This window comes from Lontra canadensis, unplaced genomic scaffold, assembly GCF_010015895.1.
Source record: "Lontra canadensis isolate GAN:19392208 unplaced genomic scaffold, GSC_riverotter_1.0 scaffold235, whole genome shotgun sequence".
Classification (NCBI taxonomy): domain Eukaryota; kingdom Metazoa; phylum Chordata; class Mammalia; order Carnivora; family Mustelidae; genus Lontra; species Lontra canadensis.
The window spans coordinates 188485-211230 of NW_022631229.1; the positions used below are offsets into that span (position 1 = coordinate 188485).

Below are 22746 nucleotides of genomic sequence, written 5' to 3' on the forward strand. Positions count from 1 at the left end.
CCAGTCTTTCTGCTGGAGAAAATTCGTATTTGGAACCCTGATAACTGAGAGGTGAAAGGAAGCTGTTTGTATTGAAACCAGGGAAAGGGAGGCCTGAGAACTGCCCACTCAGACTCTGTTACTCTTGGCCCTGTCACTAGTCCTGGAGCCTCGGGGCCCCGGGCTCGGAGACATACACTGGTTTCTCCTTATGTCAGGTGAAAAGTGAGGGCTCAAAAGAGGGGAGATTTACCCAGGCCACAGACTATAAAAGCCAAGTTTCCTAACCTGTAACAGAAACTTCACTACATAAGCCTTATTATTAAAGAAAACAAGTCACCTGTTTGATAACCTGACTGCACTCTGGGGCGCCTGGGTGACTCCGTGGGTTAAGCCTCTGCCTTTGGCTCAGGTCATGATCTCAGGGTCCTGGGATCGAGCCCCGCATCAGGCTCTCTGCTCAGTGGAGAGCCTGCTTCCCCCACTCTCTCTCTGCCTGCCTCTCTGCCTACTTGGGATCTGTCACGTAAGTAAAATCTTAAAAAAAAAAAAAAGATAACCTGATTGCCCTCGTTAAGAGCAGTTACCTGTTGAGCAGTTGTTCTCCAACAGAGTGTGTGAAGCATGGACACCAGCTTTCAATGACCTCATACCCTGCAGAAAGGCCTCAGGCCACCTCAGCCCTGCATGCCAGATCCCCTTTGGTCCCCAAGCAGAGTTATTCTCAAACTGCCTGTTCCCAAGAAGAGCAGCAACGTCCTGAAAGTCCTATCAAGTAAGTGCTTAGAACAATTGGAGGGTCTGTCCCTGCCAAGCCAGACAGGTTGAATCAAGAAAAGGGACGAGGATAGGGGAAGGGGGAACGCTGAGGGTGCTGGTTGCCTCCCAGATTCAGAAGAGAACGGCTCTCTTCCTCAACTGTTCAAAAAGAGGTTCCTTTTTAGAGCCTGTAATGAAAACTTCAGACTCACCCTGAGAAAAGCTGATGTGTGCAAACACTGCTGAACAAGACTCATTGTTCACCATCACCCCGCTGAAACTTGATGGTCCTCAGTTGAACCACTGTCCTAAAAAAAGATGGCACAAATCAAGCCCTTACTGGATGCTGGGGTTTGGACAGCAAAAGGCTCTTGAACTTTTTTTTTTTTTTAAGATTTTATTTATTTATTTGACACAGAGAGAGAGATCATAAGTAGGCCGAAAGGCAGGCAGAGAGAGAGGGGGAAGCAGGCTCCCTGCTGAGCAGAGAGCAGAAAGCTGGATGTGGGGCTCCATCCCAGGACCCTGAGACCATGACCTGAGCTGAAGGCAGAGGCTTAACCCCCTGAGCCACCCAGGTGCCCCTGAACTTTAATGCTTGTTAGGCCAATTCCCCCAGAGATTCAGATCCAGCAAACATGTCCAGATGAGATCCAGGAATCTGCTTTTTTTTTTTTTTTTTTAAGAGAGAGACTCCCAAGCAGGTTCCATACCCAGTGCGGAGCCTGACTTGAGGCTCAGTCCCACGACCCTGAGATCATGACCTGAGCCGAAATCAAGAGTTAGATGCTTAACTGACTTGAGCCACCCAGGTGCCCCGAGAAATCTTCATTTAAACACCAATTCTGGGGCACCGGCTGTTTCAGTCAGTAGAGCATGCAACTCTTGATCTTGGCATTGTGAGTTTAAGCCCCATGTGGGGTGTAGAGATTACTTAAAACATTTAAAAATAAATAGGGGAGGCTGGGGTCATGGGATTGAGCCCCAGGTCAAATTCCAGGCTGGGTGTGGAACCTGCTTAAGATCGTCTCTGCCTCCCCCCCCCCCCCCGGCCGCCAATCAATAACAAACACCAATTCTGATGCAGGTGACTTGCTGACCCCTCTAAGGAGCCTTGCAGTGCCTATTTTTAGTTGGATATGGGAGCTGCATAAGGAGAAGAAAAGGTGCTTTTTTTCTTTCAATCTTGCCAAAATGATGCAGTGCCACTACTTCGTACCTAAGTGATCCAACCCCTCTTCTGTTCTTTTCCTTTCTCCTATCTCTCCCACCCCCTCCTGTTGAATTTGCAGAATCCCAGCATCTGTGTGCCAAGCATACATCGGAGGGGTGGAAGAGTGACAAGGAGACATGATGCCAGTGAGAAAACCTAGCTGTTGACACCATTTGATTTTCAGTTGTGAGGTCTTGGGGATCAGCCCATGGCCTGGCCTGTAAAGCGACTGTTCTTGCCAAATGACCTAGTCAAGCTGGGCACAAAAATTTGAATGAGTGTTAATGTCACTCTGAGAAAGAGTGTACCTTGTACCACCAGACAACTTCAAAGTCAACTGTTTTTCAAGGGTCTTGTTAGTCCTCTGGGCATGGAAGTGGGGAAGGACTCACTGGCTTCCTGGCTTTCCCATAGTTCTCATTTACTGAAGGCAGTGTTGCTAGAGATCTGTCCTAAGCACTTACCTTGTCATCTCCTTTAATTCTTCAACCCCATAGGGTTGGTATTGCCCATATGTTGCAGATGAGGACATTGAAGGTGACCTAGCTATCAAAAGTCACACAGCTATAAAATGGCAGAACTGAGATGTGAATTCAGAATTTTGAATTCATCCTAAATTCTGAGACTTGGTTCTGATGGGTGAAAATATGGCTCAGGCCTCACTTCTGAACATACACTGTTTGAACAGAAGCAAAGTCAACCCCCTCCGCAGCACACACGTACCCACCACCCTTACCAGAACAGAGAGGAGACCACAGGAGAGCAGGCAGCATTTCTCTCTGTACAGTTTTTACTTTTTTATTTTTTGATGTTGTTCAGATGAATGACACACTCAAGTTACAAAAATGGGGCCTTAAAAGAAGCACATTGTACAATGAACAAGCAGATTGGAGTTAAGAACACTGAAACGCTAACCCGCTACCACGAGAAGAGACAGGGAGGGGTACAGGATGGGCAGAGAGGGGCTACCAACACAGGGGTCAGACAGAACTGAAAGTGGGGCTAACTTGCTGAGAACAGATGAAAGGCAGGTCTCCTCCAGGCCTACTCAATTTCCAGACACCATTTCATGGTCTCCCTTGCCCTCTACTTGCCACCTCCTCCCTCCCCATTCCAACCTGGTCATCTAAATGAATGGGTGGGAGACATCCACCCCAGAAAGGGCTGAGCCACTGAGATCTTTACAAGGTGGGTGCTCATCTTGCCCTAGCACAGGCTTGGATTTGGGAGGTGACAGTGGCAGCAGTGGGACGGGAAGCCAGAAAGGAGCTAGCAGAGAGGAGTTAATCCAAGATCAGGCCCCTGCTTTTCCCCCAAAGACTCCTTGCCCCTTTCCCACCCCACCAGGATCCAAAGGCCCTCTCTACAAGTGCAGAGAAGCCCCAGTCACCCTGCAGATATGTAAATAAATAAATACTGAGCCCCTGGACTTGGAGGACAGGCTGGGGGAGGGGCAGCAGGGATAGAGGAGAGGAAAGGGAGGCAGAAGGGAGGGGTCACAGACATAGTAAATAGTTGTCTCCGTCCCAGCAACACTTCTCTCTAGATTTTTCTCTCCTTTTTGTGTTTGTTTAACAAGGAGCTAACATTTCAAGGACAAATACTTAAAAATATACATTATTTTTTTCTTCTTTTTCACCTTTGTCATCGTCATCTTGCTTTGGAGACTGCTGAGGTCAAAGTTCAAACCGCACTAATGAACTGCGGCTTGGAGTTTTTGTGTATTTTTTTTAATTTTTCTTTTTTAATTTTTTTCACTTTTTTTCCAACGTATAAAAAGGTAGCGGAGTTGTCTGTGGGTTTTTTTTTTTTAAATGGTTAAATCTTTGGTTTGTTTTTTTTTTTTTTTCTCTTGGAGGCCTTTATCTCTCTCACTTGCCTTTCCCACTTGGAGGCCAGTGGGGGCCCGCGTGTCTCAGTCTTGCTCAGTCGGTCTCACTCTCTCTCTCACTCAGTTCCCTCTACCCTGGGCTAAAGGGAGAGAGAGGCACCCTGGGATTTGGGTGGGCAAGGAAATTAGGTCATCACCTAAGAGGCTAATCCCTTAGCCTGTCTGCCCAGGGTGCAGGGCTTGGAGACCCTCTCTTGGGCTTCCCCAGGGAGGAGATGTGCTGGGGGGGGAGGGGACAGAAAAAGACTCATATCCTTCCCTCCCCTCCTGATCATAGCCCCAACTCTTATAGGGCTTGGGTTCCCCATCTCCACCCAACCCTACTTATACCCCCCCCCCCCCCCCCCCCAATTCCACCCCCCCCCCCCCCCAAAAAGAACAGAGAGATGTTTCAGTTACTGGCATTTTTTTTTTTTTGGCACAAAAGGCCCACCATTAGGGTAGACCCATTCTCTGTCCCTCCCTCAAGTAGGAGGTCAGGGTTGGGGAGAAGAGAATTTCAGAAGGCTCCCCCTTCCTCCAATCCACTCATCTTCCTCTCTTTCTAGCCCAGGCTGCTCGCCCCCCCACCTCAGACATCTCACCTAGCCCAGAGCCTAGCTTGGGGTCTCCCTCCCCATCTCCCACATAAAGTCCCCCAGCCCCCCAACTCTCTCGCTCACACACAGACACACGGACACAGGCTCTGTACAGACCACAAAATAAAAACGATGAGATAGTTTTGTTTCCCGGAGTCGAGACAGGGGGTACTGGAGTGGAAGGGGCAGAGCGGGGTGGGGGCATGAATTCCCCCATCACCTTCCCAACCCTGGCTCCCTCCAGCCCCCCAGCCCCTTGCCCTGGCTGGCCCCCAGCCAACGATATTTGGTTTCCTTTTTTTAACATTAAAGTTCTATGAGGTATTTGGTGCCTTATCTCGAGTCCTCGGGGGAGGGGGGCCCAGGGGGGAGACCTGGGGCACACATGCCCCTCCCTCCCTCCCACCCCCTTCCCAATATTTGGTTTCACAGCTGTAGTTAAAGCTTGGGATTTGGTTATTTTTCCCCTCCCAGGAATTTTCTTTTTTTTTCTTGTTTTTCTTTTCCCAGTTATGGGGGTTGGATGGGGAGGGTCCCTCCCCACCCCCGGCTGGACGGGGGTCCCTCCACCAATGTCAGGGCATTGGCCCCATCCCTGCCCCTGCTTCCTCCTCTCCTCTCTGCCCCACTCCCCCCACACCAGGGGGTGCGGCGTGTGGGAGAGGTCCTGGGTGGCCCAACTTGATGGGGAGGAAGCAGGATGAAGTGGGTGGTGGTGAGTCCTGGATTTTCTTTCCTTTTTTTCTTCTTTTTTCCTTTTTTTTTTTGTTTTTTTCTTTTTGTTGTTTTTTTTTTTGTGGGGTTTTTTGGTGGTTTTTTTGTTTGTTTGTTTTTTTGGTTTTTGTTTTTTTTTGTTGTTTTTTGTTTTTTTTTGTTTTTTGTTTTTTGTTTTTTTTTGGTCTAGAATCATAGTTTTTGAGTCATCTCCACCATGCCTTCCATGCTGCCTGTCTTCTCGGAGGGGTATTTGGTCGTAATTCCTTTCATTTTGCTCTGCTCAAACGTCCTTCCTATCTGTTCAGGAGCCCTTGGCCCCCTCTCCACCCTTGGGCTGGGGCCCAGGCCCTCTCGCCAGTCCCTTCTCTTCAGGAAATAAACATGGACAAACTCAGAGGTAGGGTAAGGGCAGGGAGTCGGTTCAGCGGAGATGCTTACATTCCGGCAAGGATGGGTCGACAGCACGCCAGGCCCCATCGGTGCCAGGGCGGGAGGGGCAGCCGCTCCACTGCTGCCTAGACAAGGCACCCCGAGACCCCCAAAACAGCCGAGTCTCTGCTGTCTCCGTGGCCCAGCCCAACAGTTTCATTTCCCGGGTGGGAGAAAGGAGACAAGAAAGAAAGAACGCTGAGGCCTCGGGGGGGCCCAGGGTGGCAGCCGCCTCTCCTTGGAGTGTCCAGTGGCACCGCTGGGGCTCGGGGCTCTGGGCTCCCCGCTGCTCCGCCCAGCGGGGTCCAGGCCTCTGATTTCAATGGCTCGCGTCCTTCACAGCAACACTTTGGTTTGAGGAGAGACACAGAAAGACGGGAGACTGAGAGGGGCGAGAGAAGAGTGAAGGATGAGAGGGAGAGAGAAGCAGAGAGAGAACGGACTGAAGAGAACAGAAAAAGAAGTCAGAGGAGGAATCAAACCACCCGAAAGTTTGTTCGTTTTCCTTTGTCCATTCTTTTTGCTTGCTTATTCCTTGTTTCGTTCTTTTTGTTTTGTTTTGTTTTTTAAAGCTTTTTCAATGGATTGGGGGGCAGGGAGCTTGGGGCTCTTCACCCCGTCCCTGACCCCCCCCCCTCCCAGCCCTGCCCGCCAGCTTCCATCTGCCCTGGCTGAGGGACAGGCCCAGCCCCAGCCTCCCCCTCCGGCTTTCCCGAAGACGACGTCCATGAGGTATTTGTGAAGAGAAAGAAGCGTCTGTCCTTCCATCCGCCTTGGGGACCAAGGGCCTGGACCACTGGCGCAGGGGCTTGGCTCCACCTCGCGGCTCCTTCTTATTCTTGAAAAGTCCTCGTCTTCTTTCCCTTAAATATATATATATCTATAAATTCTTTTTTTTTCTAGTTTTAATTTATTGTTTGTTTGGTTTTTTTGTTTTTTGTGTTTTGTTTTTGGTTCAAAACTTTGTTGGCCTCCACATAGCAGGAGGGCAAAGTGGCTCCCAGCGGCGTCTCTCCTCTGTCCGTTGAGACGGGTCCGGGGCTGGGTAAACATGGGGTCCAGCCAAGACTTGAGGGAGGTCTCGTGGGAGTGGTGGCCACCACAGCGCCCTCTCGGATGGGGACCACAGGTCATGGCACTGTCCCCGCCACATGGACCCTGATGGGGATGCCACCTTGAGGAACCCCACCACTGGGGTGCGTGCGTGTATACATGTGTGGGGTGGGGGGGGGAGAGGCATCTGCCAGTATCAGAGGGGCACAGGGTGGGAAGAGCGAGGTGAGTTCTCTTTTTGGTTTCTGGTCAATGTCAAAGAACGTGAAGGATCCCACGGATAGGCACTGGAATATGAATTTTTTTTTTTTTTTTTCAGGGAAACTGACAGACGAGGATGGGAAAAGAGACAACTCAAATGCCCTCACCTCATCCCTCTTGCCCGAAACGTCCACCTTCCCCTGGGCCAGGGCAGTGGGTGGATTCCAGAGCAGAGGACAGTGATGGGGTTGAGGGGGGCACATGTGAGAGCTAGAACTTCGCAAAACAGCCTAGCCCACCCTTCAAAGGGAAAAGGGGGAGGTACGAGGGGTGAAGTCATCCCAGGCCTGCCCCTGCGCTCTCCCCTGGCTAGGGGAGGGAGGAGGTTAAAGCAAGACGCCCTGCCCAGCGGGGGAGAGCTGGGGGCCAAGGGAGAGGGGGACACATGGTAGGGACACATTCTGTTGAGCGCAACGCTAAAAATTCTGTACATCCTTTGGATGAAGCTACTGAATATTTGGTGTAAGGTTGTTCAGGCCCCTTCTCTTTCACCTTCTGGAAAAGAACATTTGGCGGGTGGTTCTGAGCCCAACCCGTTGGCCCCAGGCTGTGCCCTGTCTTCGCTGGCCCAGGGCTGGGGGCTGGGGCTGGAGGCTGGCACATTCTCTTTTGCCTTCTCTGGCCCCCACCGAGGGAGGCAAGGTTGGGGGTTGGCCCCCCAGCCAGGGGCTCGGCGAGAGGTCCGCCCTGCCGAGGCTTCTCTGCCCCTGGCTGGGGCTCTTATTTGGTGTTGTAGCGGTGAGGGTGAGCACACTGAGGTCTGGCTCGCAACTGGTTTTTGGTTTGGTTTTGTGGGGGATTTTTTTTGTTTTTGGTTTTGGTTTGTTTTTCACCTCTGGTTCCTTTGGGGCAGCTGGTTTCTGTTGCGATTGTTTTTGGTTTCTTTTGTTGGTTGGTTTCTTTCATTTTCTTTCTTCCCTTCTTTCTTCCTTTTGTTTTGTTTTGTTTTGTTTTGTTTTTTTTTGGTTAGTTGGTTTTTTTGTTTTTTGTTTTTTGTTTTTTGTTTTTTTGGTCTTTCCTCCCTTGTCACTCCAGCTCCAAGGACTCTCTGCGCCACCACCGCGGACCTCCTCGCCCTCTTCCCAGGCGGGAGGACTGAGGTGGGGATCAGAGGAGTAGGAGGGGAGGCAAGGTGGGCCCTCACTCGGGCTTGGACCCTGCCTCGGGCCCCCCCAGGGCCTCCAGGGGTCTGTGCTGCCGCCTCGCTGCAAGTGGAGGACGAGGACGAGGACGAGGACGAGGATGAGGAGAGGCCCGGAGACTTGCTGGAGATGGAGGCTGCGACGGCCGCAGCGGCTGCAGAGACCAGGCCCACGCCAGGCGGGGCGCTGAGCAGGGGCAGCCCAGCGTGGTTCAAGAAGAGCGGCGAGGTCACCAGGCCGGGGCTCCCCGGGGCCGCGCCAGCCGCCCCCAGCACCAGGTTCCCGCTGCCGTCAAGGCTGGTAAGGGGCAGGGTTCCACCAGAGGCCAGGGCTGGTGGGGAGAGAGAGAGGCTGGGCTGGGGCGCCTTCCAGCATCCTTCCCACGGTGCCCCCTGTCTTCCCATCTGCCCCACTGACCCCCATCAGCACCCCTCACACCTTCCCCAAAGGTGAGATGGGTATGAAGAGGCGAGCGATGCAGTGAGCGGGGACAGGATGGTATGGCTGGAGCAGCAATGGGGGGAGGCTCGAGGCCCCAGGGGGCCAGGCTGGTGGCGATGGGAGTGACATGAGGCAGAACGCACCTTGGATAGTGGCCAAAGGGTTGTTGCTCATGAGGGCTGGACTCAGCCCGGAGCTCAACCCCACCATTGTGCTTCTGCAAGAGGCAAAGCAGAGGCGTTAGCAGGGGCAGACACCCACCGGCGGCAGAACTGGGACGCAGCTCCCACCCCGGGAAGCAGCAGCCACCCTGCTTCTCTCCCCACAGCCTCCCAAACTGCAGCTGTCCACTTACCCCGTGCTGGGGTTCAGGCCCGACAAGCCGATAGCCGAGTGGCTGCCTTGAGGGCTGGGATTTGTGCTGTTGGTGGTGGCCGGGGGTGGGGGAGTGACAGAGGGGATGGAATTGAGGGGGGGGCGCGGCCCCGCCCCCGCCCCCACCCCCTCCGGCTGTCCGGCTGGGGTGGAGCGTCCCCACAGCTGAGGATAAGGTAGTAACTGCCAGAGAGAGACAGAGAGACGAAGACTTCAGCTTCCACTCGTCGTCCACCGGGGAACCCGGGGTCCACCCCTGCTCGCCTTGCCGCCTAGCGCGCGCCCTGCAGCATGCCCCCGCCCCCCGGAACAGATTTAGGCCTCCCGCCCGCTCTTCCCACAGCCGCGGTGACAGCGATCACAATAATCGCAGTGTGAGCAGCCGTCACCCACCGAGGCGAGCCCTGTGCCCGGGAGCGCTCACCCAGCGCGAACCCACCCCCCAGAGCCTCGGTGTCGGGAGCCCCGAGGACTACGCCCTGGGGCTCCCTCTAGGGGCCAGGCCGGGGGTTGCAGCTGTGCGCCCCAAGGTGGACCGAGCCCGCTCGGGCCACATTGCCAGACAGCCAAGGGCGGCAATTTACGAGCTGTCCGTCCCATCTGTACCCTTGGGACAATGCCTTCACCTCTCTGGCCTTCAGTTCCCTAACTTGGAAAATGCGGTTAATAACAGGACCGACTTCATAAAATGGGTGTGAGGATGATTTTTTTTTCTTTTTTTTTAGTTTATTTAAGTAAACTTCACGCTCAGTGTAGTGCTCGAACTCACAACTCTTAAGATCTGGAGCTGCATACTCCACGGACTGAGCCAGCCAGGCTCCAGTTTTATTATTCTTATATATATATTCTTATAAATCCTTATATATATTATTCTCATATACACAAGCCCCGTCCCAGGAAGGGAGCAAGGAGGGCTTTGGGTACAAAAGAGTATGTGTGTGTCTGTGTGTGTGTGTGTGTGTGTCTGTATGCAGACATACACTCTTGTATGTACATATTCATGTATATAGCTTCTGTATGTAGTATACATTCACAATAATTTTATAAAACCTGAGGCTCAGAGAGGTAAAGTCACTTCTGGAGCTCACACAGTTTATAAAAGGCAGGAACAGACCTGAGGACATCAACTTTTAGCAAAGCCCATGCTTTTCTCATAGGAAATCGCAGAGCAGAGGAGAGCCGAGCTGCTCTGGCAGGGAGGGGTGAAGGTGCCCTCTCCCCTCCGTGCCCCCTGCCTCCCTCGTCCCCAGGCTCAACCTTGAGGCCCACAGACACCCAGAGCCACTAGAGAACCCCGGGCCTGCACTGGGTCTTCCCAATGCCCCTCACGGGGGGCCTCTTGCCTGCCCTGACCTGTTGTGCTCAGACTGCTGGAAGCTTGGGACAATGGCAAGGTCCCGGCGCCCCCCCTGGGGTGTGACCTGGGGAGAGACGAAAGAAGGCATGGTGAGGCCACTGTTTCCCAGCAGCCCCCATGATGCTCCCTGTGGGGAAGACCCCCATTCATCTGCCCTCAGGCTGAGGGGAGAAGGGGCTTTGGGCACAATGCTATGCTTATATTATGCTAGGTTCTTTCCATCGTATCTAACTTAACATTTACCCAACGTGATCCTGAGCCACAGGCAGGAAGAAATCATTCCCAGTTAAGAGTGTTCCCCCATGTTTCCTCTGACACCATCCAGCTGCAAGTCTAAAGCGTGTGTGTGGGGGGGGGGCGACTGTTATGATCATAAGGGGTGTCTCTGCATCAGAGTGTTGGGGTATCCTACTGCTTGATTTTCTGGGACCACCCACCAGCCTCCTTCTTGGCCTCCCTGCCTCCAGTCTTGTCCTTTTATCATCTCCAATAGCCTCATTCTTAATGTGACCCTGTCCCTTCCCAGCTCAAAAGTCCACCTTAGCCCCTCACTGCCCGTGGTTCACATTCAAGCTCCTCAGCATGTTACTTGAGAGTCTGGCCCCTGCCCAGCCCCTACCCTCACACTCATTCATATACATTCCTGCTCCAACCACATTAAATTGTGCTGGAGTTCCTCCAGTTGGGGTCAGCACACTCTGGCTTCTAGGCCTTTGTGCACAGCAGTCTTCAAGTGGCTGGCAGCCGCCCCCTCGTCCTTTAGAACTCAGCTCAGGTGGTCTCTTCTTCCTCCATACCAAGGGGGCGGGGGGCTCCTCTCTGTCACGTCACAGCCCCTTTCCACATAAGATGCAATAAAAAGGTGTCCCAGTGTGTCTGATCCTGAGTGGGTCTGTGTGCAGCTGTGAGCCTGAATGTACACCCAGGGACAAAATGCTCTCCCTGCCTGTGTCGGTGTGTGTGGCTGTGAACCTGTGTGTGAAGGGAGGGGTACCTCCATCCCTTAACCTGGGATCCCTCCCCGTGTGGCCATGCCCTGTGAGAACTGGGCTCTGTTTTTTGGCTCTGATGGTGTGTGTCTGTGGATGCTTGTATGCCCCACATAAGACCACAGTTTCCTGAAAACTGTCCCTGGGTGACTGTGCTCTACCCATGTGACAGTCTGTCCCTAAAAATCAGTCTCCCTGCCCCTGTGCCAGGCACTGAGAACAAGCAGGTAGACTGTGCTTCACAGAGGCACCTGCCCAGGGGCAGGGTGTTGCCAGAGCTCTATGCCCCCCACCCCCAGGGGGGCTCCTTGTACCAGATGGGGGCTGTAGCTGGCCGGTTTCCCTGGGCTGGGCAACATGGGGGCTGCACTGCAGGGGTTGATGCGTTTTTCCTTCTGGCGCCGGTTGCAGAACCAGACACGGATCACTTCCTTCTCCATGTGCAGCTGCTCTGCGATCAGCAGGATCTCCTCTGAGGTAGGCTTCTGGTTCTGCGGGCAGAGGGCTGGTGAACCCCAGGTCCACCCCGACCCCCCACCCCAACCCTCAGGACCGCACAGAAGGCCTCACCGCTAGAAAACTCTTCTCTAAGGCGAAGCGGACGTTTGTCTCGATGCTGGTCCTCTTCTTGCGTCTCCGGCCGGGGAGCCCGTCGAAGCCCAGGCTGGGGCTGCTCAGCTGGTTGGGGCTGGGCAGGCTTGAGTCCACAGACATAGTCTCTGTGCCCGGGCGGAAACGGGGGCATGAGAGGGCGCCTCCTGGGCCCAGCACCCACCGTGCGCCCTGGGAGCCCCAACCCAGTCCCACCTGCATCGTTGAGCCACTTCTCCAGAAGGGGCTTGAGTTTGCACATGTTCTTGAAGCTCAGGTTGAGGGCCTCGAAACGGGAGATGGTCGTCTGGCTAAAGTCGTTGCCGTAGAGCTTGCCCATGGCCAGGCCCACGTCACCCTGGCGGAGTGAGAGGGAACCGGGCCGTGGTCAGGGACCCACCCGCCTGCGGGTTAGGGCTCACCCGCGGCACAGGCTGGCCACACCCCTGCCCCGCCCACCAGCCTGCTACGGCATCGCCCCTCCCTAAGACCTGACCACGCCTACTGCCCAAGGCTCCAGCAGAGCAAGCCAGCCTCCCGCCCACCACCTCGCCAGGCCGCTTCAGACTCACGCCCACCTCCCCCCCCCACCGCCCCCCGCCCACCCGCTGCCCGGTGGCCCCAGACCTGTGTGAAGCCCAGCTTGATGCGGCGTTGCTTGAAGGTGCGGGCGAACTGCTCCAGCTCCTCCAGGTCACTGGGCTCCTCGGGGTGAGATGGTGGCTCCAAGCATTTGGGGGGCTGCGGGTGCGAGAGGTGCGGGTCGGGCAGCGTGGGGCGGGTCACGGCCTGGTAGGGTGGGCAGGGGTGGGTGGGGTGCAGGACCGAGGACCAGGATGGGGCTCAGCGATGGCTGCACAGTTTCCCCTCCCTCCTTCCCTCCCTGCCGTCCCACCTCTTCCTGCAGGCTCTCTTCTACTGGTCCCCGGGAGGCTGGTGCGCACTCACTGTGAATCCCCACCGAGGAGACACTCTGCTGCTACGTAGGGACCTCTCACTGCCCCAACGCTCTCAGCACATTCCCTCCCAGCATGCAAATTCCCTGAAGGAGTAGCCAGCTCCTTTCAACCAACTGCTTTTTCCCTGGAGCTGGGGGCCATGGTTTTATCCTTCTCTCAGGCGGGGAATCAACGACTGGCTCTGTTACCGAATTGCCAGGTAACTCGGGCAAGTTTCTTAATCTCCCTGGGCCTCTGCAGAATGGAAACAATCATGACGGCTCTGCCGACCCCATGGGGTTGAGGGATGGGAGAACCCCCTTAAAAGTTGCAAATAAAGTGAAAGTATTTTAAAAAGTAGATGGGGAGGGTGACTGGGGGATTTACAAAAAAGCAACAACTCTCTCTGGATTGCTTCATTTCCCTAAAAATATCTGAAACAGGCCTTAAGTGCAACCATGTTGGTCATACAAGCCCTCCATCCATTATCCAAACTCTGGAGCCAGATGTGTTTTGGAACCCAGAAATTTTACAGATTTTAGAAAGCCTACACGGGGCACATATAAATAATGTGACACCCCCCCCCATCAGGGTCAAGGCATTGCCCCAGCACCGAACACATTAACAGCTCTTAGCAAAGCACACATATCACACAGGAGGGAGAAAGGGAAGTCAGACTCCCTGCCCTAGGTCAAGATGGGTTTTGCAGCCAGATGACTTCTGGTCTCACATTACAAAATGCTTGGTTTTCCAAGCATTTTGGGTTTCAGAATTCAGCCCAGCCCTGTATTATCTCTAAACTTTTGGGGTTTTCTGAAATAGTTCATATTTTTTGAAAGTTCATATTTAAAAAAAAAAAGTGGCTAGAAGGGAACACTAAAATCCATAAAGAGTCATGAAAGATTATTATTAAAGCCTAGGACCCAGTTAGCACACTGAAAGAAAGGCCAGGCCACAATCTATAGAGTTTTTTTTTTGTGTGCTTATGCATGTGTGCATTTTGGGGTAGCGGGGGGTCAGATCAAAATCTTTCATCAGATTCTCAAAGGAGTCCATGTGTCTGAAAGGGTTAAGAGCTGCTGGCATGGCTGATTCCCCTCCTTCTATAGAGGAAGAAGCTGACCCAGACACGGAGCACGGCCTAAGGTCCCACAGCAAATCAGTGGTAGAGCAGGGCTGGTCCCCAGGTCTTCTGACTCCTGTCCTGGCTTCTGTGGTCATGAGAAGGGTCGAAGGGAGAGGAGACCCTCACCCTCCCACCCCCATTCACCCAGCCTGGCACACTCGGTGGACATTCTCACCTGTGTGGGCAGCCCGGCCCGGGGCTGGGAGGTCAGAAGAGCTCCCTGGGTTTGCTGAGGTAGCTGGAAGAGATTTGGCGTCGGTAGCAGGCCTGGGGAGACAAGGGGATTGCACGGGGTGAGGGGGGAGGGAGAGTTTTGTGGAAGCATCCTGGGGATGGGAGGCCTTCGGGGTGGGGCCTTACCTGGCTGACTCTGCTGGGCCTGTGGCAGCAGGAACTGAGCAGGTGGCTGGAGGTGGTGGCCGGGGACAAGCACCAGCTGCTGAAGCTGGAGGAGCTGCTGTATGTCCTGGCAGGGAGGGGGATGGACAGAAAGACAGCCTGAGTCCTGGCCCAGCTCCCTCTGCGTTGCTTGAGCCCTGAGAGACTCCACAGGGTGGGCAGGGAGGAACAGAGCACTGGCTCTGAATGGTGTCGCATAGTGTCCCGGAGCTAAGCGCCCCCAGGAGGCTTCTCCCAACCCGGGGCTACCAGAGCATCCTATCTGGGCCATCCCAGAAGGGCTCGCTCTTGATTCACCTGCTCTTTCTTAAAGAAATATTTGCCTTGTCTTACATTCCCGCAGAACAAATAGTATCCTTTAAAAATGTAAATCAGACCAAGTCTTCCTTTCTCTTAAAACACTCGAGGCAAACGATACCAAGTGTGGAATTAGCTTTAAAATACTCCAGCACAGTAAATTGGTTCAACCACTTTGGAAAACTCTTTGGCACTGTTATGGTTTGAATTGTGTCCGCCCCTCAAAAAATATGTAGGAATCCTCACCACCCCCACCGGAACCCCAGAGGGTGACCTTATTTGGAGACAGGGTCCTAATCCAATATGATGGGTGTCCATTTAGTAAGGGGGAATTTGGACACAGAGACAGATATGTACAGAGGGGAGGCACTGTGAAGAGAAAGCAGAGAGAAGATACCCAACCCTGCCAAGACACTGGCTTTGGACTTAGAGCCTCCAGAACTGTGAAAGAAGATATTTCTGTTGTTCGAGACAGCCACTGGCGGCTGGTTGTTCCAGCAGCTCTAGAAAACAAGTAGAAGCGCTATTTACTAAAGCTGAATGTACGCCTGCCTCACGACCCAGCAGTTCCACGCCTGGGGGTAAGCCACTGTAAATGCGTTTTTGTGTTCACCAAAAGACACATACCCGAATGTTCACGGCAGAACCATTTGTAATAGCCCAAACCCAAAGATAGCCCAAGTATCGAAAGCATCAAAATGGGTGAGTAAACTGATTCAGTGGACTACTACAGCAACGAGAAGGGGCAGTCTACAACCTATAATAACGCACAGCAAAATACACATCCCGGACATGATACAAAGAAGGAGCTAGACACAGTAGAGAGCGTCCTATCTGGTTCCATTCACATGTGGGGAGGGAGAGGCAAGAAGGCATCACAGGGGCGCCTGGGGAGCTGGCCATATTCACTTCTTGATCTGGCTGCCAGTTACATGGGTATGCTCAGTTTGCAAGGGTCGTTGGTCTGTATATTATGATTGGTGCACTTTTCAGTATTTGTTACAACTTCAATGAAAAGATTAAAAAAAAAGAATTTATTTATTTATTTGACAGAGAGAGACAGCAAGGGAAGGAACATAAACAGGGGGAGTTGGAGAGGGAGAAGTGGGCTTCCTGCTGAGCAGGGAGCCTGATGATGTGGGGCTCAATCCCAGAACCCTGGGACCTGAACCAAAGACAGATGCTTAACGAATGAGCCACCCAGGTGCCCTGAAAGTTGTTTTTTTTTTTTTTTTTTTTTTTTTTAAGGGAAATGAGGCAGGGACAGAGGGAGAGGGAAAAAAAAAATCTAGCCTCTCTACCAAAAAATGAGGGATATAGATGAAATAGGATTGGCAAAAAGTTGGAATCTGTTGAACTGGGTGAAGGCATGTATGGTTCCTCATATCATACTCTCCACTTTTAGCTTTGAACATTTCCAAAAGAAAAAGTAAAACACACACACACACACACACACACACACTCCAGTGGCTTCTTGTGGCCACAATAATACAATCAAAACTCCTCACCTGGTCTCTAAGGTCCTTTATACCAAAGCCCGTGCTAGTCTTCCTGACCTCAACTCCTACCTCAGGGCCTTTGCACATGCTGTTCCCTCAGCCAAACCAGTTCTAGTTGTTATACTCCTACCTAATCCCTTCGTATCACTCAGGTCTTCACATAAAATCACCTCTTCAGGGGCCCCTGGGTGGCTCAGTCAGTTAAGTATCTGACTCTTTTTTTTTTTAATTTTTAAAAATTTTATTTGACAGAGAGACACAGCAAGAGAGGGAACACAAGCATGGGGAATGGGAGAAGCAGGTTTCCCACTGAGCAGGGAACCAGATGTGGGGCTTGATCCCAGGACCTGAGCCAAAGGCAGACACCCAACAACTGAGCCATACAGGCACTCCAAGTGTCCAACTCTTGATTATAGTTCAAGTCATGATCTCAGGTTGGTGATCTCAGAGTCATGAGATTGAGCCCTGCATCAGGCTAGGCATGGAACCTGCTTAAGATTCTCTCCCTCTCCTGCCCCTTCCACTTGTGCTCTCACTCTCTCTCTCTCTCTAAAATAAATGAATAGGAGTGCCTGGGTGGCTCAGTTGTTGAGCATCTGCCTTCAGCTCAGGTCATGATCCCAGGGTCCTGGGATCGAGCCCCACATTGGGCTCCCTGCTCAGCGAGAAGCCTGCTTCTCCCTTTCCCACTCCCTCTGCTTGTGTTCCCTCTCTTGCTGTATCTCTCTCTCTCTGTCAAATAAATTTAAAAAATAAAATATTTTTAAAAACAAAAGGAGGGGTGGTAGTGGCTGCTTTAGATTAGATGGTCAAGGAGGGCATCTCTGAAGAGGTGATTTTTTTTTCTTTTTTTCCGAGAGAGAGCGTGAGTCCCTGAGGAGTGGGGATAGAGAGAGAGAGAGAGAATCTTTTTTAAAGGTCTTATTTATTATTTATTTATTCTCTATTTTTTAAAAATGGTTTACTTATTTATTTGAGAGAGAGAGAAAACACAGAGAGAAAGAGGGAGAGGGAGAAGCAGACTCCCCACAGAGCAGGGAAGCCGATGTGGGGCTCAATCTCAGGACCTTGAGATTGTGACCTGAGCTGAAAGCAGATGCTTAACCGGCTGAGCCACCCAGGCACTCCTATTCATTTATTTTAGAGAGAGAGAGAGAGTTAGAGCACAAGTGGAAGGGGCAGGAGAGGGAGAGAATCCTTTGTCATTTTCCCTTCACCTTCTCTTTAAGACTTATTACTATCTCAAGGTATCTCTCATTCTGTTTAGCCTTTCACAGTGTATCTCCCTCACTGGTATGTCAGCTCCACAAGTGTGCAGTCTTGATGGTTCTGGTCATTATTATAATCCCAGCATCTAGAATAGGATCTGGTACCCAGTAAGTGCTCCACATATATTTGTTGAATGGACCCACATGGATACTTCATGATTTTTACCCAGCAACTTTTCTGTATACAGTTGAAAGTTATGTTACTTAGAGTAACATTCTTTTTCCTTCTGGGAAGTTGAGGGGGATGACACATGCCCCTCAATTCTTCCCAATGCTATCATTATCCCAAAGACCAATCTGATGTCCTAGGACATGAACAAGCTGAGGGGAAACACAAGCAAGTTGAAACAAAGGGTTCATTTCTTTAACATATAAAGAGTCATTACAGATCAATAAGAGAAAAACGAACAATCCAGTAGTAATCTGGCCAACATAGGTCTGGTGACTGCCCAGCAAAGGAAATACAAACAGTTCTGAATGAAAAAACATTCAGACTCATTCACAGTAAGATAAACACAGCCACAACTGCACAGAGATACTATTTTTACCTATCTGATGGGCAGATAACAGTGCAGAACACGCTGTGTTGGGGCATATCGGGAAACATACACTCTTGCACATCACTGGGGAGAAGATAATTTGGCAACATCTGTCAGAAGCCGGGCAGAAGACAAGAACACACATTTCTCCAAAGAAGATGTATAAGTGGACAACAGACACATGAAATGCTGCTCAGTATCACTCGGCATCAGGGAAATACAAAACAAAACCACAATGAGATACCACCTCACACCAGTCAGAATGGCTAAAATTAACAAGTCAGGAAACAACAAATGTTGGCAAGGATGTGCAGGAAGGGGAAACCTCCTACACTGTTGGTGGGAATGCAAGCTGGTGCAGCCACTCTGGAAAACAGCATGGAGGTTCCTCAAAAAATCTGAAAATAGGGGTGCTTAGGTGTCTCAGTGGGTTAAAGCCTCTGCCTTTGGCTCAGGTCATGGTCTCAGGGTCCTGGGATCGACTCCCACATCGGGCTCTCTGCTCAGCAGGGAACCTATTTCCCCCTCTCTTGCTGCCTGCCTCTCTGCCTACTTGTGATCTCTGTCAAATAAATAGAATCTTTAAAAAATTTTTTTGAAAATAGAGCTACCCTACGACCCAGCAATTGCACTACTGGGTATTTACCCCAAAGATATAAATGTAGTAATCTGAAGGGGCACAGCACCCCAATATTTATGGCAGCAATGCCCACGACAGCCAAACTATGGAATGAGCCCACATGTCCACTGAGAGATGAATGGATAAAAAAGATGTGATGTGTGTGTGCATATATATATATATATATATATAGTGCAGCCATCAAAGCTGAAATATTGGGGCACCTGGGTGGCTCAGTGGGTTAAGCCTCTGCCTTCAGCTCAGGTCATGATCTCAGGGTCCTGGGATCGAGCCCCACATCAGGCTCTCTGCTCAGCAGGGAGCCTGCTTCCCCCACCCTGCCTGTCTGTCTGTCTACTTGTGATCTCTCTCTGTCACATAAGTAAATAAAATCTTTTTTTTTAAGATTTATTTATTTATTTGACAGAGATAGACACAGCGAGAGAGGAAACACAAGCAGGGGGAGTGGGAGAGAGGGAAGCTGGCTTCCCTGCTAAGCAAGGAGCCCGATGCGGGGCTCGATCCCAGGACCGTGGGATCATGACCTGAGCTAAAGGCAGACACTTAATGACTGAGCCACCCAGGCGCCTCAAATAAATAAAATATTAAAAAAAAAATGAAATCTTGCCATTTGCAATGACGTGGATGGAACCAGCAAGTATTATGCTAAGGGCTATGTCGATCAGAGAAAGACAATTATCATATGGTCTCATATGTGGAATTTTTTTTTTAAATTTTTTTTAACGATTTTATTTATTTATTTGACAGACAGAGATCACAAGCAGGCAGAGAGGCAGGCAGAGAGAGAGGAGGAAGCAGGCTCCCCGCTGAGCAGAGAGCCCGATGCAGGGCTCGATCCCAGGACCCTGGGATCATGACCTGGGCCAAAGGCAGAGGCTTTAACCCACTGAGCCACCCAGGCGCCCCTCATATGTGGAATTTAAGAAACAAAACAGAGGATATAGGGGAAAAGAGGAAAAAATAAAACAAGATGAAATCAGAGAGGGAGAGAAAGCATAAGAGACTCTTAATCATAGGAAACTGAGAGTTGCTAGAGGGGAGGAGGGAGGAGGATGGGGGTAACTGGGTGGTAGACATTAAGGAGGGCACGTGATGTAATGAGAACTGGGTACCGCATAAGACTGATGAATCACTGACCTCTACCTCTGAAACCAGTAATACATTATATGTTAATTGACTGAATTTAAATAAAATAAAATTTTTAAAAAGAAAAAAGAATGACAAAGGCCTATACCCTTTGACTCAGCCATTTCGCTTCTAGGAATTTATCTTAGAGATACGTTCACACTTGTGCAAAATGCCCTCCCTAGAAGGGCATTCCTAGCAGCACGCAGTGTTCCGCAAGAGGGGAAGTAAGCTGACCGCACAGCAGTGGGGAGCAGGTAAATGAGTGAGAGTGGATCTTTCTGATGGAATACCATACATTCGTCAAAAAGAACAAGGACACTCTTCATATCCTGATATGGAGCAATCGCCAAGATGTCCTGTTGAGTGAAGAGCTCAAGAGACAGAACAGTGGATATGAGGTGCTTCTGTTTGTGGCTTTTTTTTTTTTTTTAAGTATATCTAGGTATTTCCTGGGTATGCATAGACTATACCTGGAAGACTATACCAGAAACTAGCAGTGCTGTAAGTCTTCCCATATCTCTCTTTCTCTTTTTTTTTAAAGATTTTATTTATTTATTTGACAGACAGAGAACACAAGCAGGCAGAGAGGCAGGCAGAGGGAGAGGAAGGGAAGCAGCCTTCCCGCCCAGCAGAGAGCCCGATGCGGGGCTCGATCCCAGGACTCTGGGATCATGACCTGAGCTGAAGGCAGAGGCTTTAACCCACTGAGCCACCCAGGAGTCCCTTCCCATATCTCTTGAGTTTTGAACATTTACCTAGCCCGAATAAAGAAATAAAGATGTCCCACCCCGCCCTACCCAACCAAACATTCGCTTCTGCCCGACATCCCTGTTTCCCAACTGCGTATTTTCTGTCCACTGCAAAGGCTTCTGCTTCCTCTCTGTGCCTCAGAAAGTGGACGGAGTCCCCAGCTGCTCCTGACTTCTCACTTCTTCCCTCTAGCTGCTCATCTAAAACAAAGCTTAAGGGGTTTGAAGTCCCAACACTCCATTCTGCCTTGTCTTCTGAGTCTCTCCTCCTGGTCACTCACGGGGTGGCATCCCTTCCATGTGAGGCCTAGCCTGATATGAGTGAAGCCTGGAATTGAGGCCCCCCACCCCTTTACAAGAGACCCTTCCAGGTCCCCGAACCTAATTTTGGTCTCATAATTTTGTCTTCCTTTTCTCTAAAAGGATCTGCACATTGTATAAAGATGAGGCCCCACAAAACTAAACCCACCCTGCTCTACACTACATTTCTCGCAATGCAACGCATTGGTTTATGTACAGTTTTCCTCTGCTCTCCTGTAACTCTAGAAGGCAGAGGCTAGGTTTTACTCTTCTTATATCCCTACCTCTCAACACAGTCTGGTCAGCCCCCATTAAATGCCCACTCAGCTGAATCAAAGAATAAAGCCAGAAATAAAGACTTACCACCAGTGTTTTCCTGACTAGCTTGCTGATTGAAATATCTGTTAACTACTGTCTCTACCATAGTGTGACTCTCAGCGAAAACCCACCTTTCTCCCCAGAAGCCTAAAAGAGGAGTGTCCACAGATTTCTTTCTGAATCAGCAGGGAGAGGAAAAGGGTGGGGAAAATGCATCCCAATTTGCAGGGGGCCTCATGGGAAGAAGTCCAAATGAAAAACCCAACCCCACTCCATGCACGGCCACTCAGACCAGAAACTTAGAGGTCAGTCCTGATACCCTCCATCCCTTCCTCTCCCCCATCAAACACATCTACAAGCCCTAACAAAAAAAGTTTTAAATTTTTTCTGGGCTCAGAATTACTTGATGTCTGACAAAACTTACTGCCCCCTTCTCAGAGTTTAAAAAAAAAAATGTGTAGGGGCGCCTGGGTGGCTCAGTAGGTTAAAACCTCTGCCTTTGGCTCAGTCATGATCCCAGAGTCCTGGGATCAAGCCCTGCATCAGGCTCTCTGCTCAGCAGGAAGCCTGCTTCCTCCTCTCTCTCTGCCTGCTTCTCTGCCTACTTGTGATGTCTGTCTGTCAAATAAATAAAATCTTTTAAAAAATATAGAGTTAAAAATGTATAAAATAAAATGTGCAGGATTTCACATGAAATCAACTACATATGAAAAAAATCATCTGGGACGCCTGGGTGGCTCAGTTGGTTGGACGACTGCCTTCGGCTCAGGTCATGACCCCGGAGTCCCGGGATCGAGTCCCGCATCGGGCTCCCAGCTCCACGGGGAGTCTGCTTCTCTCTCTGACCTTCTCCTCGCTCATGCTCTCTCTCACTGTGTCTCTCTCAAATAAATAAATAAAATATTTAAAAAAAAAAAAAAAAAAAAAAAAGAAAAAAATCATCCAACATCTTGAATTGTGATAATAATCTATGGGTTTCTTTATTAGCCTGCTAAATAATAAGATCAAGTAATACATCTGAAGACTACTGTAATTTCAAAGCAATGATGAGTAAAAATATTTTGAGGTCTGTGTGTATCATATAGAATTATCTGTGATTCCATTGGTAACAGAGTCCCACTAATGCTAACGTTCCCTATATTCATAATAGAAGGAAACGCAACATTTTCAGTTAGAGGATAGTAAAAGTTGAGACATAATTTTTTCCCATCCAAGTTCATGGACTCCCCTGAATTCTATCCACAGACCCCTCCAGAGGGTTCCTGTTCTGAAATGTTAATCTAACCATAAAGCCTCCACTGGTTTTCATCACACTTGTAAGACAATTCAACTCCTTGCCATGGCCCTGGCTGACCTGGCCTTCCTCATCAACAAGGACTCTCATTCCCTGACACAGAGCCAGTCACACTGGTCTCCTTCCTATTACTGAACCCAGAAAAGGTCCCCACCTCAGGGCCTTTGCACATGCTGTTGCCCTCCCTCTTCTTGATCTATACACAACTGGCCCCACCCCATCACGCAAGTCTCTCTAAAGTGCCCCCCCCCCAAAAGAGGCCTCCTCTGGCTACCCACTCTGATCAGGAGTCTTCCTCTCCTCAATCTCTCTCTATTACATTATACTCTTTTACTTTCTTCATGGCAGTTGTCTGCTATGGGTAGATGCCAGCTCTGGGAGGGCACAGACTTGTCTGCCTTATTCCTGCAAAAGGTGCTGGGGCATGCTGGATGTTCATTAAATGACTAAAGAAATTACAGCATGAGAAAAAGAAG

The 22746-nt window shown here is 50.7% G+C and overlaps 1 protein-coding gene across 1 annotated transcript in view; it reads right to left on the reverse strand.

Annotated features, from left to right (window-relative positions):
* Positions 1-8194: 8194 nt before the first annotated feature.
* Positions 8195-22746, reverse strand: part of POU2F2 (POU class 2 homeobox 2) — a 32697-nt gene continuing 18145 nt past the window's right edge. The window contains 10 exon segments of the mRNA XM_032849619.1: positions 8195-8353; positions 8819-8940; positions 8942-9021; positions 10192-10252; positions 11493-11675; positions 11755-11903; positions 11992-12133; positions 12403-12516; positions 14015-14106; positions 14200-14305. Coding sequence (XP_032705510.1) covers positions 8314-8353; positions 8819-8940; positions 8942-9021; positions 10192-10252; positions 11493-11675; positions 11755-11903; positions 11992-12133; positions 12403-12516; positions 14015-14106; positions 14200-14305 — 1089 coding nt within the window. The 3' untranslated portion in view covers positions 8195-8313.